This window comes from Mustela lutreola, chromosome 16 (assembly GCF_030435805.1).
Source record: "Mustela lutreola isolate mMusLut2 chromosome 16, mMusLut2.pri, whole genome shotgun sequence".
NCBI lineage: Eukaryota > Metazoa > Chordata > Mammalia > Carnivora > Mustelidae > Mustela > Mustela lutreola.
In genome coordinates this window covers 6,935,743-6,953,229 of record NC_081305.1, presented here as the reverse complement: position 1 = coordinate 6,953,229, position 17,487 = coordinate 6,935,743, and the positions used below count along the sequence as shown (strand labels likewise).

Sequence of the window (17,487 nt, the reverse complement as noted above, 5' to 3'; positions counted from 1 at the left end):
CAACTCCGCTGACTGGTGCAAGAGGCCTGGCTCCAGCCTATCTCAGCTTTCAACGTGCCTTTCTCACCGAGCTTAATCACGTCGAGCTTTAGACTAAGAGTGAGAGATGGCGGACTCTTCCTTTTACTTGAACACTGAGAGACCATCATCATAGGATTACTAACTGGCCTAATTTCAATATGTTGAGTCTCAGGGGAGAGGGAGGCCCAAGGACAGGGAGAGATGAGGGAACGGCTGGTTGGTAAGCAGTCAGAATACATACGTTAAGTTCACGGTCTTATATGGGCACGCTTGTGGCACTCTAAAACGATTACAATAGTAACATCACAGATCACCATAAGAAATATGATAGTGATTATAAAGTTTGAAATACTGTGAGAATTACCAAAATGTGATACAGAGACACAAGGTGACAAATCTGTTGGAAAACGCGCCAATAGACTTGCTCGACGCAGGGTTGCCACAAACCTTCAATTTGAAAAAATGCATTATCTGTGAAGCTCAGTAAAACGAAGCACAATAAAGCGAGGTATGCCTCTAATTTATTTTTCAGATTCCTCTGCGGGATTAAAAAGTCTTTTTCTCATCGCATTGCCACGCTCCCTGCTCTTGGTCCTCTTTTCCATGTACTGGAAAATAAAAGGAAGGGGGGAGAAAAGAGACAGCAGATTATATTACCATTAGTATCAGCTGAGTTAAATATTTTAAAATATTTGCAAAATAGTTTTTGCTGGTAAAATTCTCATTTGTCTTTTATTTCACTGAATCTGAAACTGCAAACACAGTATAGCATCTACATCCTAACAGGTGTACAAATATTTACTGAATTCATATTTTCTCCCATGAATTCAGTAAATATTTAAGATGAGTGAGTTTTATCCCTCTTCTGCAGGAACTCACAATCTATCGAAGTCATCTAATCTCTGCTTGAACACTTCTAGTAATGAGCAGCTCACTACCTGAGGTAGGCTGTTTGTCAGACACTTCTACTTGTTCCAAAGGTTTTTTTAATGTTGAACCAGTAAGTGTTTCCCTGTAAATTCTCCTACTGCCCTCCATTTCTTCATGCAAATATCTGATTACAAAAAACCCACTTACTACCTCTGCTTTTAGGCCGAGCATTGCTGGTTTCTACAAAGGACCACAGAACAAGGCTCTATCTTCTAATTGCTACCACGTACCATTTGTAAGGTACTTTAATATCCCTTATAAAAACTTATAAAAACTATCACAACCGGGGCGCCCGGTTGGCTCAGTGGTTAAAGCCTCTGCCTTCGGCTCAGGTCATGATCCCGGGGTCCTGGGATCGAGCCCCGCATCGGGCTCTCTGCTCAGCAGGGAGCCTGCTTCCTCCTCTCTCTCTGCCTGCCTCTCTGCCTACTTGTGATCTCTGTCTGTCAAATAAATAAAATCTTAAAAAAAAAAAAAACAAAAAAAACTATCACAACCAGAATTAAATACAGTGCTCCATGCAGTCTGACAGATGTGGACTACAGAGGACCTTCTAGTTCTTATGACCTACGCATTTTATATCTATAAATATTATCAAGAGTAACTGGCTCTTGGCAACCACATTATCCTATTAGTTTACACGGAAATCTATACTCGGCTGAACTTCCCAGGATTTTTTCATTATGAATAGCCATCAAACAGGATTCTCTCCAAATCCTACATGTCTGCAGTCAGTTGGATCTAAGTGCAGTTTTCGCCTTAGAGGTTTCCAGCCTTGTATTTGGATCTGGCCAGAAGATTATAAGTAACGGGAAATACACAGCCTGGTACTTAGAAAAAGCACTTGTTTAAAGCAGAGAAACGTGAATATAAGTGCTTTTGTATGGATATATGTACAGACTTATATACACCGACAGACATATTTTAAAGGTGAATGAAGGAATCACTACGAAAAAAGGAACTATTCACTAGGGAATGAAGGAATCCTATGGAAAAAGGAAAAAAAATAAAAGTAAATTCAAGTTGAAAAAACTAAGTATATGTGAACAGCTAGACATCAAAATCTTTTAGGAGCCAGAGATATGGGAAAAGGCCAAAGAAATGAAAAGCAGTAACAGAGAGCTGAGCAGGAACTTGACCGGGCCCCCTGCCCAGACACCGGAGGCAATGCTGGGAAGGTTTGTGTTTATTGCATCTTCGGGTCTCGTAACCTCAAATAAGGGGAGCTAAACTAGATCATCTCTAAGAAGATTTCTAGATCTAAAGTTTTGACTGAAAAGTTCTAACAGCCTCTGGAATGATAGTTTTCAAACTTTTTTTTTCTTCTTCATCAAAAGGCCACTTCAAATTGCAGATGAAACACCAGGTCCCTTTAACCAAAATCATTCCTTTTATCTGTCACTCATTAATTTCCCTCCTAAGATTGTTGGGGGAAAGGGCATTTGTCATTTTATTTTATTTTATTTTAAAGATTTATTTATTTGACAGAGAGAGATCACAAGTAGGCAGAGAGGCAGGCAGAGAAAGAGAGGGAAGCAGGCTCCCTGCCGAGCAGAAAGCCCGATGCGGGGCTCGATCTCAGGACCCCGAGATCACGACCCGAGCCGAAGGAAGCGGCTTAATCCACTGAGCCACCCAGGCGCCCCGCATTCGTCATTTTAAAAACCATTTTTTTTTAAAGGCACTGTTCTAAAACGTAATGGGATACCTACTCTGAGAAAAATATTTGGTATCGATCTTGAATCACATATACCAGACTGCCTCCAGTAATCAGGCTGGGAGGAGGGTCTTAAGGGTAAATCTTCAGAAGATGATATGTTAGAGGCAGACAAAAAAAAATAAGTTAAAGAGCAAATTAAATATAATCTGTTAAAATGTATGTTAAAATATTCTCAAAGGGAGTCCAGATGGCCTTTGAATAAAAGAAGAAAAAAAAGGATGAATAAGATGTTATTCACAAAACTTCACTGAATAACAAAACCAAACCAAACTGAATCAAAAAATTAAGAGGGATGAGGGGCGCCTGGGTGGCTCAGTGGGTTAAAGCCTCTGCCTTCAGCTCAGGTCATGATCCCAGGGTCCTGGGATCAAGCCTCGCATTGCATCGGGCTCTCTGCTCTGCGGGGAGCCTGCTTCCTCCTCTCTCTCTCTGCCTGCCTCTCTGCCTGTTTGTGATCTCTGTCAAATAAATAAATAAATAAATCTTTAAAAAAAAAAAAATTAAGAGGGATGAAATAGAATTAGTGATTATTTCCATAGAAAGAACAAAAGCAGCGACACAGCAGCAAAGAGAGGCTAGTAAGGGAACTGGCCAGACCCTTTTTCTAGTTGAAAGCACCAAGGAATGAAGTACTCAAACGGCAGGTGAAGGGGATGGTTAGAGGAGCACGTGAGAGGCAGGAAATGGTCAAGTAGAAAGCATTAAAGGCAGACAGGAAATACGTGAGCATAGGTTCAGAGGACCAGAGGAAGAAAGAACAGACAAAAACATCTATAAATCAGGTAATAAGGTGACATAAAAACCACACTGAGTTCTTAGAAAATACATCAAGGAGAAAATCCAAAATTTATATGAAAACAAACTCAAAGTAAGAAAAAGATATACAGCATTCTACCAAACAGTTGCTAAGAGCTCAGGACCACCGGGGGAAGAAAATTCTGAATAAAGATCTAATCACCAGGGCGCCTGGGTGGCTCAGTGGGTTAAGCCGCTGCCTTCGGCTCAGGTCATGATCTCAGGGTCCTGGGATCGAGGCCCGCATCGGGCTCTCTGCTCAGCAGGGAGCCTGCTTCCCTCTCTCTCTCTCTGCCTGCCTCTCCATCTACTTGTGATTTCTCTCTGTCAAATAAATAAATAAATAAATAAATAAAAGATCTAATCACCAAACCAATGGCAAAAATTAGCAAACTGTAAAAAGAAAAAAAAAAATCTAAACTTAGGAAAAAAGCAATCTAACACAACTGAAAGCACATGAGAAATAAACATTTGTACTGAATAAAGTAGTGTGGGCTTCATTTTCTCATCCTCTGTTAAAAGGGGAACAAAGCCCTAGGTTCAGTTTTCATACAAACTAGCTTTACATGTAAATATGAAGAAAAACTCTTTAAAAATCTATTTAAAACATTTCTAGATGGGGCGCCTGGGTGGCTCAGTGGGTTAAAGCCTCTGCCTTAAGCTCAGGTCATGATCCCGGAGCCCTGGGATCAAGTCACGCATCACATCGGGCTCTCCACTCAGCAGGGAGCCTGCTTCCTTGCTTCCTCCTCTTCCTCTCTCTCTCTCTCTCTCTGCCTGCCTCTCTGACTGCTTGTGATCTCTGTCAAATAAATAAATAAATAAAATCTTTTTAAAAAAATCACTTTTATATGTACACATTTGTGCAAAGAAAATTATAACTCTGAATTCAGAACTCTAGAAAGTTCTTCAAACGGTAAAGACATTGGAAAGGGATTCTGGGAATGGAGGGGTAAAAAAAGCTTGATTTAAAAATACAAAAGTTGAAGATAGATAATTGCTGCACAGCTTCAAATATTATAACTAATACCTTTCAATATGAGGCTAATAGGAAAAAAATTCAAAAATACAGAAAAGGAAAGAAAACAGGAAGGCCGGTTTTTAGTATAGATTTTTAAAGGTTTGAGACATAAAACAATGGATGAACAGAACAGAAATGGAGTTAACTTTCTTTTCAAAAGCACTCTGCTATATGCCCAAGTCAAAGTCATGGTCTAAAACCAGGTCCAGGAAATGAGTCTTTCCAACCAAGTCAAGCTAGATCTGCATGGCTCGTACATGCCATGGTTATGAAGAAATTCATAATTTTAGACCAGTAAGGAGCCCAAGTCCAGGTCCCACCATGTTCTACGAGGAAAGAGAGGCCCTGTTAGTTACCTGCTATAGCTGAGAGATGGTTTACCGAAGTCTTCCTACTATTCAAACCCAGTTTCCTAGCCCTTACAATTCATCCAGAGGAGTTACAATGATTATAAGGAAACTGTTTTCATTTACGTGCATGGAAAAAATAAAAAAGTAATGTCTTTCATTTCTCCATTTGGTTTTAGGAGAGGACATACATATAAAGTGTCAATTCTCTCTGTTATACTAAAATTTGGAATAAAAATTAGTAATGGGGGTATTCTAAATATTGCTCAGAAAGGTTCTATTCTACTGTTCAACCACTTTCATCCTCTAACACTTTTCTTACCTCATTCTTCAAGCATTTTCTCATCTCCCGATCGAGATCATTGCAATGACCAAAAAATTTCAGAATGTTGTGCTAAAAGGAAGAAGAGGGGTAAAATATTTCATCCCATAATATACTAAGGTCTCTGGCACATAGAATTTAAATACTTATTCTAGAAATAAATGGAATATTTTGGTAATATTTACAGAAATGAATTTAATGTGTTACCACCTTGTTAATAAGCAAAGAGTTAAATCACAGGTATTAAACATACAAATAAATGGACTTATCCTGGCCTTCTTAAAAGAAGGGATAAATGCTCTATAGATAGAAATGAAAACTAAAAAGACCTCTCCTTGATAAAATGGAAGTCTATTAACCTGCCCAAACCTCACAATGACAGAATATAAACAATTCTGTTTTCTAATACCCTTTTAAGGGCAGGTGAAAATCACAGGACAACCATCATCTATCACAGGAAGCAATGTCAAAGTGTGGGGTGGCCATATTAACATGACCAGTGACTTCTTCACTAGCAAACATTCTGTCCCTTTGAAGAATTACCCAATAAATGCTCAGGGCAAACACTAATTTTCTCATTTGCCTCCATCCAAAATGTCATCAAAATATATCAGAAACACATAACACCGTTACTAAATGGCCTATATGGGCCATGTAAGTAAGCCACTAATCCAAAATGTAAGAAAACCTAGATCTAAAGTTCAAAGTCTGCTTTCTTTGCCAAGAAAAATAAAAATCTCCTAGTGAATTCAAGGCCTATGACAATTAGCACAGCAAAAAGTATGAATGCTCTGAAGCAGATTAAGATGAAGAATGAAGTCAAGAACACGAATTTTAGTCGGGCTATAATTAGTGTGTTTGCATATCACGATTTTTAAGGAATGGGTAAGACAGCATGGTGATGTCCTATAATGACATGCCACAAGTGCTGAACTTGTAATAATAAGCACCTTCTCCTTTTCTTTCTAATTAAGGCTTTCATGGAAACCAGACAACGCGTAATTAATAAGCTGTGCCTCATGCTAATCCTTTCTTTCCCTGCCACTGTAAATGTCCTTTTCTGGTCCACAGTGGAAAAATGGGTCATTTTTTTCTGGCAAGCATTTACGGTAAACTAAGATCTACTACTGGTCTCCTAAGGACCTTTTCAGAATAACTATTTCCTATGTATTTTTCCTAAACTATTTCCTTGGCAACAAATGAACAGGAACCATGCATTTTCACACACCTTCTGGTGAAGCAGAACAGAAAGGATTAGACTTTCAGAATGTAAGGCAGTATTTCATAGTTTGGTTTACATTGACTCATATCATCCATAAACAGACATCTTATTTTTAAATCCAAGACAGAAGCTCTTTTTTTTCTTTCCCAACATTTAAACCCAAAGAAGAATTATACTCTTGTGACATTACATGAAAAACAAACCCAAAGTGCTCCATTGGAATTGCTTTATGAAATGCCTGGGGTCTACATTTCTCTTGTACACACATGGCATAAGCGTCTAGTGTGTGATGTCTATGTCTAGAGAACCAAACTAACTGAGCAATTGATTGAATAAATGAATCAATCAATTGATAACTTGAAGACAATGTACCAAGCAGCAGGGATATAGCAAAGAGGAAGGTGCACCTGGGCCCTACTCACAGTACATGGTCAGACGGAAGAGCCAACTAACAAAGAGATTGCTATACGGTAATAGTTTTCCAAGTGTAGTCCAAGGACACCCACGAGTTCCCAAGACCTTTCCAGGCATGTACATAAACACGGTAAAAACTATTATCCCGATAATCAAAGATCTTATTTGTTTTGTTCATTTGCATTCTCTCACAAGGCTACTGTGGAATTTTCCAGAGGCTGCACAAAGGGCAATATCACCAAAGACTGAACATAAGGCAGATAGGAGGATCTGGCTATATTCCATTAAGCCAGGTATGAGAGAACTGCAAAAATGCAAAACTAATGCCACTCTTTTCACTCTGTTTTGGAAAATAAGGTGTTTGGGTTTTTTTTAAAGATTTTATTTATTTGTCAGGGATAGAGGGAGAGCGAGCGAGCGAGCACAGGCAGACCGAGAGGCAGGCAGAGGCAGAGGGAGAAGCAGGCTCCCTGCCGAGCAAGGAGCCCGATGTGGGACTCGATCCCAGGACGCTGGGATCATGACCTGAGCCGAAGGCAGCCACTTAATCAACTGAGCCACCCAGGCGTCCCTGGAAAATAAGGTTTTTTATGAAAACTTACTACATTAACATATTGGAGTTATTCTTATATTTTTATATAAACGTATTATTAATTCCTGTTTTAATTTCTAATTCAGTGAATATTAGTAGCTATAGCCTACATACACGAAAGTTATTTGGGGTCTTTAATAAAGCATAAAGGAGTCATGAAACCAAAAAGTATGAAAACTATCTTAAAGTAGGAACCATGTGATGTGTGGGGTTACTGGAGTACAGAGTGACTACACTAAGAGAATGCAGGCCAGGAAAGGAGAAAAGGAAGAGGAAGTAACAAGTGACGCTGAAGCAAACCTGAAGGAGGAGGAAATCTGGTCTAGCACACAGGAAGTGAGACAGTGGGGAGGGCTCTGAGACCAGCAAGGAGAAAGCAAGCTCAAAGGCTTAGAAGAGGGAAGTGTGTTGCCACACAACTGCACACAGGAGCACACAGGAGCAAGCAGAAGAGTGCAGGAGGGTGGTAAGGCCCACAGGGTATGTAGGGGACAAGTCCATGAAGGCCCTGAAACAACACAAAATAAGAAATTCAGATTTGATAACTTGCAGGCAAAGGGAGCCATTAGAGGGATACAACGATTCAGCTCACATTTGAAGATCACTCCAGTCAAGTGGAAGGGGACAGAGAAGAGGACAAAATGGCCAGGGGGCCAGCGTGGCCCCAGTAAGATAACACCGGAATTAACTGGTGTTAAGAACAGACACATAAATCAGTAGAAGAGACTACAGAGCCCAGAAACAGACCCAGCCACATATGGTCAATTGATTTTTGACCAAGACAGCTCGATAATTCAGTACGGAAAGGATGGTCTTTGCAACCAATGGTGCTGGAACAACAATATCCATAGAGAAAGAAATACTGGCTCATATCTCACACAGTACACAAAAATTAACCTGAAATGAATCACAGCCCTAGGATGTAAAAGTTAAAACTCTACAACTTCTAGGAGGAAATCTCCATGACCAGGAAACATACAAAGATCTTTAAAAGGCAAAAAACCCTCCCACAAACCCACAAACCGTAAGAGAAAAAACCTGGTTATCAAGCCTCATCAAACTTAAAAACTGCTCTTTGAAAGACAACCTTAAGAAAATGAAAAAGGATGCCACAGACTAGGAGAACATATTCACAATACACTCATCAAAGGACTTGCATATCGAATGAAAAAAAAATTCTTAAAATTAAATAATAAAGCAAACAACCCAATTTTAAAACATCGGCAAAAGAGAAAAAATAATAAATAGATAAAATTTAAATTAAAAGGGCGCCTGGGTGGCTCAGTAGGTTAAGCCGCTGCCTTCGGCTCAGGTCACGATCTCAGGGTCCTGGGATCTAGGCCCGCATCGGGCTCTCTGCTCAGCAGGGAGCCTGCTTCCTCCTCTCTCTCTGCCTGCCTCTCTGCCTGCTTGTGATCTCTGTCAAATAAATAAATAAAATCTTAAAAAAAAAATTAAAATTAAAAAAATAAAATATGGGGATGCCTGGATGGCTCAGTTGGTTGAGCGGCTGCCTTCGGCTCAGGTCATGATCCCAGCATCCTGGGATGGAGTCCCACATCGGGCTCCTTGCTTGGCAGGGAGCCTGCTTCTTCCTCTGCCTCTAGCCTGCCACTCTGTCTGCCTGTCTTTGCGCTCTGTATCTCTCTCTCTCTCTAACAAATAAATAAAATCTTTAAAAAAAAAAAATAAAATAAAATATGACTTTATATGAATGGCCAAAAGACTTTATATGAATGGCCAATAAGCACATGAAAAGATGCTCAAAAACTAGCCATCAGGGAAGTAAATCTAAAACCAAATGAGACACTACTGCATACCCATATAATGATTAACGTTAGAAAGACAGTATCAATTCTTGATCTAGATGTATGCTGAAAAGAATCTGCCTAAAGTATACAGTCAAACAACAACATTCATCGAACCAACAAAAATATCTAACTTCAAAGGTCATAGGTATTACTCATTACCTTACCATTAGTCTTCAAATTTTACTCATTTAAATAATACTTATTAGTATAATTTGATATATCTACAGTATATGAATATCATGAGGAAAATAACACATCATGAAAAGTTAAAGAAAAAACAGACATTCTCCTTATAACCATCTCACATATCAAGTATATGAAAAAAGGTAAACAGTTAACATCTGTAAAAATATCAGCTTAATTTAATGATTTCCAAAAATGTGCTTCCTTTCTATTTTTGGTTTAAACCACAGAATTTTACTCCCATTACACTAACAAGTGAGCAAATCTGCCAAATTAGGCCAATTATAATTTAAATCGAGCTAACATCTATTATAAAAAATGTTTCGGGGCGCCTGGGTGGCTCAGTGGGTTAAGCCGCTGCCTTCGGCTCAGGTCATGATCTCAGGGTCCTGGGATCGAGTCCCACATCGGGCTCTCTGCTCAGCAGGGAGCCTGCTTCCTGCTCTCTCTCTCTCTCTCTCTCTCTCTCTGCCAGTCTCTCTACCTACCTGTGATCTCTCTCTGTCAAATAAATAAATAAATAAATCTTTAAAAAAAAAAAAAAAAAAAATGTTTCAATCTCCTTTAAACACAGAATGGTAGACATCAAGGAAAATCTTAGAAAAATCTTAAAATAATTCCAATATGATCAGAAGAGTTAGAATTTAACATAACTGTTCTAGTGCCCTATAAAAAAAAAAAAAAAAAAACAGTATTTTATGGTAAGAACATGAATTCTAACTATTATATATTATCTCAGAAGTTCCCTAATGAACCACCATGCTTGATTTTTACTAATCAAGAAATGAGATGGTGCCTTGAAAATCACAAGCATCAGTTACTAATCTTTGGTAAACTAAGATCCACTATATTAACATTCCTTTCCAATAGTGGAAATAACATTTTATATCAGTGTGTTGTACTTAAGTTTCATTTTTGCTTTAATGTCATTTTTCTGAACTCTTACATTTTTGTGACATTCCTTAAGTAAGTTAATCAAGACGTTGCATTCTTCAGTGTGCAAGTGTGGAGATAAGTCAGGATGCATCTTTAGGAGGTGACGGAGCACAGCAGAGCAACCTGTGGATACAAGAGTGTCTTGAATATGTGTGACTCTATTTGTTAATGCGACCTAAAACTATTTCAGTAAAAACGTGCAGTGAGTTTTATCAGAAAACAATGTTGACCTCTGGCAGATTATTAAACCTGAGCCTCAGCTTCCTTATCCAACAATTTCACAGATTCAGCAAGCCATCAGGTGTTGTTTGGAGAACCTGCAGGTTCAGAAAAAAGCAGAAGTCCTCAAGAGACCCAATCCTGGAAATAAGTGCTCCAGTAGAAACAGCTAGCCTATATTAACAAGCCTAATCTCAATTATTTTCCTCACATACCTGAAACTAACTACAACTCCTTTTGTTCAGATGAAATTCTATGAAATAAGAGAATTGGTTTATTAATCCTTTTAAAATGCATATTCCTGAGGGAGAGGGCTAAAGCCACATTAGCCAATCTCATGTTAATGTCAGTTCATATGGACTGCTTTCTTATTCCGAACATCTGGCTGAGAAAAATCCAACTAGACAATGAAGAGAAACAAAAAGCAGATGGGGAAAAAAGTTTTTCATTTTAGCAGAGATAGCCATAAAATGCAATTATTACAATGAAAGGAAGAAGCTGAATTCCAGAAATTAAATTTATCACAAAGTAGAAAATCAGAAGCCAACGTCAAAGGAAAAACATTATTTTGAAATGTCTGCCACAGTTATGTAGTACTATTTACCTATTCCTTCCTTTAACCTACTGTTTTTAACTTGGAAAACATTAACAACAACAACAAAAAAAAAACCAATTAATTCTTTTAATCTACAAGTTTCAAGAAAGAAAACCTAAGGGAAAATAATGACCTTAGTTGGGCAAAGAGTTCTTTATATAGGTCAAAAGCATAATTCATAAAAGAAAAGAATTGGTACAAACTTACAAACTTAAAAAAACTTTCTCACTTCAAAATACACCATTAAGAAAGTGAAAAGACTCAGGGATGGAAAGCACAGCATAGGAAATGTAATCAATAATACTGTAATAGATTTATTGTGGTGAGCATTTCATAATGTATATAAATTTTTTAAAATGGAAAAAAAAGACAAGCCACACTTTGGGTGATAATGACATGTCAATGCAGGTTCATCAGTTATAAAAACACATGACTCTGGTGGGGGATGCTGACAGTGGGGAAGGCCGCACATGTGTAGGGCAGGGGGCAAGTGGGATCTCTGTACTTTCTGTTCAGTTTTGCTGTGAACCGAAAACTGCTCTAAAAAATAAATAACCTACAAGCTACAGACTAGGAGAAAATATTTGCAAATCATATATGAAAAAGGATTTGTTATCTAAAATACATAAGGAATGCTTATAAACAACCCAACATTTAAAAGTGGACCCAAAAAACAGCCAAAAGACTTGAATAAATACTTCATAGAAGATGAGACAGGAATGGTTAATTCAGCACATGAGAAAATGCTAAACACCATTAGTCACAGGGAAAGGCAAACTAAAACCACAATGAGATGGTAGCTACACATCTGCCAGAAAAGCTACAATCAACAAGTCAGACAATAACAAGCATTAGTTAGGATGCAGAGAAAACAGGCCTCATTGCATTGCTAGTGGAAACAAAAAATAGTACACACTTAGGAAAGCAATTTGGCAGTGTCTTAAAGGACTTAAACACAAACTTACCAAATGACCCAGACCTCGGAAACTGCACTCTTAAGAATCTACCCAAAAGAAATGAGAACACATAGGCACACAAAGACATGTATCCGAATATTCACAGCATTATTCATTATAACTAATACTGGAAACAACCCAAATATACAATAACCTGGTAACTGGACACACAAATATGGTGTATCTAGACAATGGAATACTACTTGGAGAGGAAAAGGAATGCACTGATACAGGCACCAACATGGGGTAACCTCAAAAGCACCAAGCTAAATGAAAGAAGCCGGATTCAAAAGACTATATGATTCCATTTATGTGCAATGTCCAGAAAAGGCAAAATTGTAGAGAAAAATAAAAAAGCTGATGGGCTCCCTGGGCCTGAAAGTGAGAGTGAGGATTATTTGCCTTTGGGCACAAAGTAGTATTTCTACATGATAAAAATGATTTAGAATAGGATTGAGGTAATGGTTGCACAATTGCAGTTCACTAAAATCACTGAATGGGTGAATTTTATGATACGTAAATTGTACCTTAATAGAACTAATACCAAAAAGTTCAGGAAATTCAAAAGGCCTATCTACCTTCTACTCACAAGTAAAATCCTTAAAAATATCTAAACAAATTAATTCCAGAGAATTACAGTATTCCTACTATTGCAGAACTCAATTAATAAAAACATCAATAGATCACTATTCCATTGAGTGACTTCCAACTGAGCACATCCACTCAAGGACACACGTGCACACACACGCACACACAGCATACCACAGCTGAAGATCCCACATAGGGCTGTTGGGCCAGTTAAGTGTTTGAAATGGAAACTGGAAATGCAGCCAAGTTCAAGTTTGGTTTGCCTGCCACTAACTACAAAATCTTTTTAATGACATAATGTTTTTGCCTCAGAAAAACAAGATCTCACATACTCTAGCAATTTAAACCATTTAATATTATACCAATATATCACATTTACACCTATTAGTTATCTGGTTATCTGATTTCTGCCTCCCTTTTTTCTGAAGGAAGATGTATACTGGCTTAGCCACCTAGAAAATGTCTTTATATTTTGTAAATATATTTGACAAAAAATTTTTGCATATTTCTATCAACCAACCCTCAAATGTACACTTTTACAGTTTGGAAATGAACTCACAATGTACTGAAATGACCTCGTTAATTGGTAAATTAAATACTCTAGAAGACACTTGGCTGGTAGGATAAATACTGCACATGGCATACAAGTATAAATGCAAACGTATCACGATGTATATTTTTCCTCCCTCTATTACAAAAGTTAATGTCACTATAGACCCAGCCAGGGCACCAATAAGACGTCTTCCCTTCTACGTACTTATCCAACATAATAACTACATCCAAGAAGAAAATGGGTTTCATAAGGTTTCCTTTTCCTAGTCTTCTTGGTAAAAAACTAAGCTACTACTTAACTTACAGTTCTAAACACTGGCCAAATTCCTTATCTAACAAATTCCTTGCCTTACCAATCATTCCCTTCTTTCCTTCACTCTATCTTTTTAGTGATATATGCTTTTCTTCTTTCCCTCAATTGACCCTGTACCCACACTAACAGCACCCAATGTCCTCTGGTTTCTTGTAACCATTGGTGCACACACAGGTGTACTCCCGGACTCTCGGGAGTTAATCTACAAAGCACAGCTATAAAATGAAGGCACTGCTCTTAGAACACAAGGATGTGAGTGCTGGTATCTTCCAGTAGTCATCTTTAAAAGCCTATTCTAATCAGCATTATTATAACTCGAAGTAAATTACGAACTGAAGAAAACGAAATGTATATTCCATATTCTTTTAAGATTCCTTCAAAGCCATAAGAAAATATCTATATTATTAGTGTTGAAAATAATTTGTTAAACATTTACCACACACTAGGCACAAGTCTTACAATCCTTCCAGAACTGTAGCAAGTAAGTACCTTTATAAATTTAATGAAACCATAAGAAATTGCCTTTTTATAGTTCAAATATGCATTACTCACATTTTCATAGTAAAACTAAGCCCCAGATCACATATTAAGTGGTAGAGTTACTACCCAATGCAATCTCTCATCAGGACAGATAATTCCCATGTTCAAAATAGGAAAGACATGCCTTCCCAGCAGTTTGTGTAAGAAATAAATACAGAGAGTAAAAACTATTTCCCAAAGACACTCTGGTGGGTTACAAGTTCAACAGACAATAATTCTAGGCCTATCTTCCAAAGAAGTCAATGTAATATTATCCTGTCTGTCTCCCTCAAGAAAAAAACAGTACTATGTTTGTCCTGATCGGTCCAAATATTGACAAAGTAAATATCTGGAGAGAGTGCTCAGGATTAAGATGGCTTTGACTCTAGGTTTAAACAGGAAGCCATTAATGAAACTGGGAATATTTGCCAATTTAGGGACGTGCACATCAGAGGAGACAGATAAACAACCTGGTTCAGTAAAACAAACAATGGATTTACAATCAAAAGTTGTAGACTTATCAGTCCATAAGTTATAACACTTTGGTTACTTAATCTGAGACTAAGTCTCTTCTTCCATAAATTGGAATTAGCTCTTGACCTGTATCTCTGGGTGGTCCTGAGGTTTAAGATAACATATGTGGGAGAATCTGAAATAGTGAGCAGTGAGTGTGACATCTGTAAAGTATTATTTATATATCTGAAATACTCTTGTCACATGATGGGAAAGCCTGAACTGAATTTACTGAAAGCCTGAACTGTTTCCAAGGCACTTTCCAGGACAGGACTGGAAACCAAAGGGTGGATGTTAACAAAGGCAGGTGTCCTCTTCCTGGAGCTGTCCAACAAGGAAACAGGCTGCTATGTGAAGTTCTCGGTTATCTGTCCTCATGTACCCCAAGGAGACTGGCTACATCAATTATGGATGCCGCAGCATATTCTTGCATTGCATTAAGTTTCTTCTCAAGCCTAAGCTCATAACTAAATGATTTCAACCTATTTCCAAAAATAAAATTCAGTCAATGGATAAAAAACTTGTCACCACTAAAAATACAAGGAACAATTCTAAAAGGGTAGTAACAAACTAATTAACACCGGGCGAGCTGCTGAACAAAGGTGAAGGGAACATTCATTTGTACTAAGACCTCATGCATGGGTGTTTGTATTAAGAAAAAGGGATAAATTCCGTTCAAAATGTTATCATTTAAACACAAAACTTCAGTCCCACCTTTACTTCGGCATTTAGAAAACATCAGAAGGGTTAACTTGTCACAGTTACAATGCCTCCCTCGCCACCTCAACTCCACCCATTGCCTGAATTAAGTGTGCACACATTTATACCAAAAGAGCCACTGAAACTCTAAAAGATGTTCAGCTGGGACAAGCTTATCGTTCTGTAACTGGGTGACAGGTCTCTGCAAAGCAATCTGAACTGATATTTGGGGGTGAGCTGGGAGAAAAGAAGCAGTATGTTACTCTCACTAAAGGCATAAAAATTACAGGCTTATTTAATCACTCCTTCACCCTATTCTACCAACACTGAGCTAAAATCTTCCTAATGAGTATTCCATGATAGACAGATTTCAACCACCAGGTGGCACAATTTTAGAAAATAAACCAAGAGTAACCAAGACATTAACCCTGGTAGAGAAAAAGCAGGAAGCATTCTAATAACACTTCAGCAAATCTTTAGTCACAAGGAGGAAACCCCTTATTTTAATGCCACTTGGGTTTTCTTTCAAAAGATTCTGCTGTTTGGTGTCTGCACCAGAAAGAAATTTACACTACGCTGCAATTTCTGATGTCATTTTAAAACAAACAAAAAACAAGTCCAGAAAAGTCTCTTGTGCAAAGTCTGAAGAAGCTGTTCTCTAGGAAAAACTGTGCACTTAACACTTAAGGCTTAATGCTTTGTAAAACCTATCTTTTTTAAAGTGTACTTCTCAGAAAGCACTGGAATTAGTTAAAATAGTATTTCTGCAACTATGTCAAACTACGCACCACATTCAGCAGAGGCAGCAGACATAGCAGGGTATACCTACCTTACCTTTTTATCTGCAGGTGCAAAGTGACCAAATCTAAACATATGCTCTTGAGTGACTAGTGCTCCCAAATACAGACCAGGCCATATAAAACCAGTCCATATACCCCCCAAAGAACACACAGGCTAGTGAAGGAATATTCTTCTAAATACACACAGTAAATGCCCAATTAATGTTTGCCAAATCTTGAATTTAGGATTATTATAGATCTGAGAATTGGTTCACACCTCAACATAGTTTAAAAAAAAAAAGACGAAAATAAGGCTCATTTGAAATAAACTAAGCAAGTGCAGAAGCCTGTATGTATGGAAAGGAGCTACAAGGGGCGTCACAACACAAGTCGGCCAGTGCGAACTTCTTTTAAGCACTTAAGATTTTGGGTTTCCAGAACTCGGTTTACCAGCACCTACTGTGAGCCTACAGGCACGGTGATTTTTAAACCCAGTGAAAGGGATCTGAATGTCTCCTCTCCTTCAAAAGTGTCCTGATGAAAATAAAGTCTTTTTTTTAAAAAAGTGTACTGATGAGGATCTCCCCGGATTCCCACTTCGCAAGACGGACTGGGGGCCACTCTGCAGCTGAGATGTGCCGGAACAAGCCCCCCACCGTCTACAAACAAATGCTAAACCCCCAGCTGGTAACAATAATAATCCTCCAGTTCCTTGAGCGCTCACCGCACCAAACGCTGGGAAGCGCTTCCCTTCTCACCATCGATGCCGTGGGGTTCGACCATTTTAGCGGCGTGGAAGCCGAGGCTCAGGCAGGGGAGCAGCCCGCCCGGGATCACTAGGCTCGCGAGTGGCGGGACAGACTGCAGCAGAGTGAAAGGTCTGGGCCAAGCGTGCCCTAAACCGACCCGCGCGTCCTCAGCAAGTGCCTGAGGGCCGAGAGCCCCGCACAGACCTCCAGGCGCCCGCGCCGTGGACTGCCGGCGAGCCGAGAGCCACCACCCCCCTGAAGACCTACGGCCGGACCTTCCAGGTCCCCACCTCGGAGAGCGGCAGGGGGGGGCGGGTGGCAACGGCGGGGCGCGCGCCAGCAGGGGACGGGAGGAGGGGCGGGTGCGTGTCCCGCGGCCTCCCCGGACACCGCGGGGTCCTCGGAACGGCCCGGACTGCCGAGACTCACCTGACTCGCGGCCACAACAGGAGGGCTGAAGCGACAGTCACCAGCGAAGACTCCCCATTCAAAAGGCGGCAGTCAGGACGCCGGAGCTGAGCCACCGCCGGGTGGCGAAGGCTCTCACGCCCTCCACGGCTGACCTCGCACGGCTTGACCAGCCCCCGCCGCTCCTGGCCTCTGAGGCGCATGCGCCACCCGGCCTGGACGGGCCCATTTCCGGGGGCTGTCGGGGAGGGAGAGCGAGGGTCCCGAGGCCCGGTGGGGCCTA

The 17,487-nt window shown here is 39.5% G+C and overlaps 1 protein-coding gene across 4 annotated transcripts; it reads right to left on the bottom strand.

Moving 5' to 3' along the window:
- Positions 1–520: 520 nt before the first annotated feature.
- On the bottom strand, positions 521–17,420 carry CMC2 (C-X9-C motif containing 2). Of its 4 annotated transcripts, XM_059151947.1 has the most exons (5): positions 17,226–17,418; positions 12,094–12,131; positions 10,325–10,437; positions 5,157–5,228; positions 521–629 (listed from the first exon to the last, which is right to left on the bottom strand). In XM_059151947.1, exons 1-5 carry the CDS (start codon positions 17,405–17,407, stop codon positions 543–545), a joined length of 492 nt encoding a protein of 163 aa, XP_059007930.1. In that variant the 5' UTR covers positions 17,408–17,418; the 3' UTR covers positions 521–542. The 4 variants fall into 4 exon arrangements, with proteins under 4 accessions (XP_059007930.1, XP_059007932.1, XP_059007934.1 ...); XM_059151949.1 differs by lacking the exon at positions 5,157–5,228 and having other exon boundaries at positions 17,226–17,420; XM_059151951.1 differs by lacking the exon at positions 12,094–12,131 and having other exon boundaries at positions 17,226–17,364.
- Between the last annotated feature and the right edge of the window lie 67 nt (positions 17,421–17,487).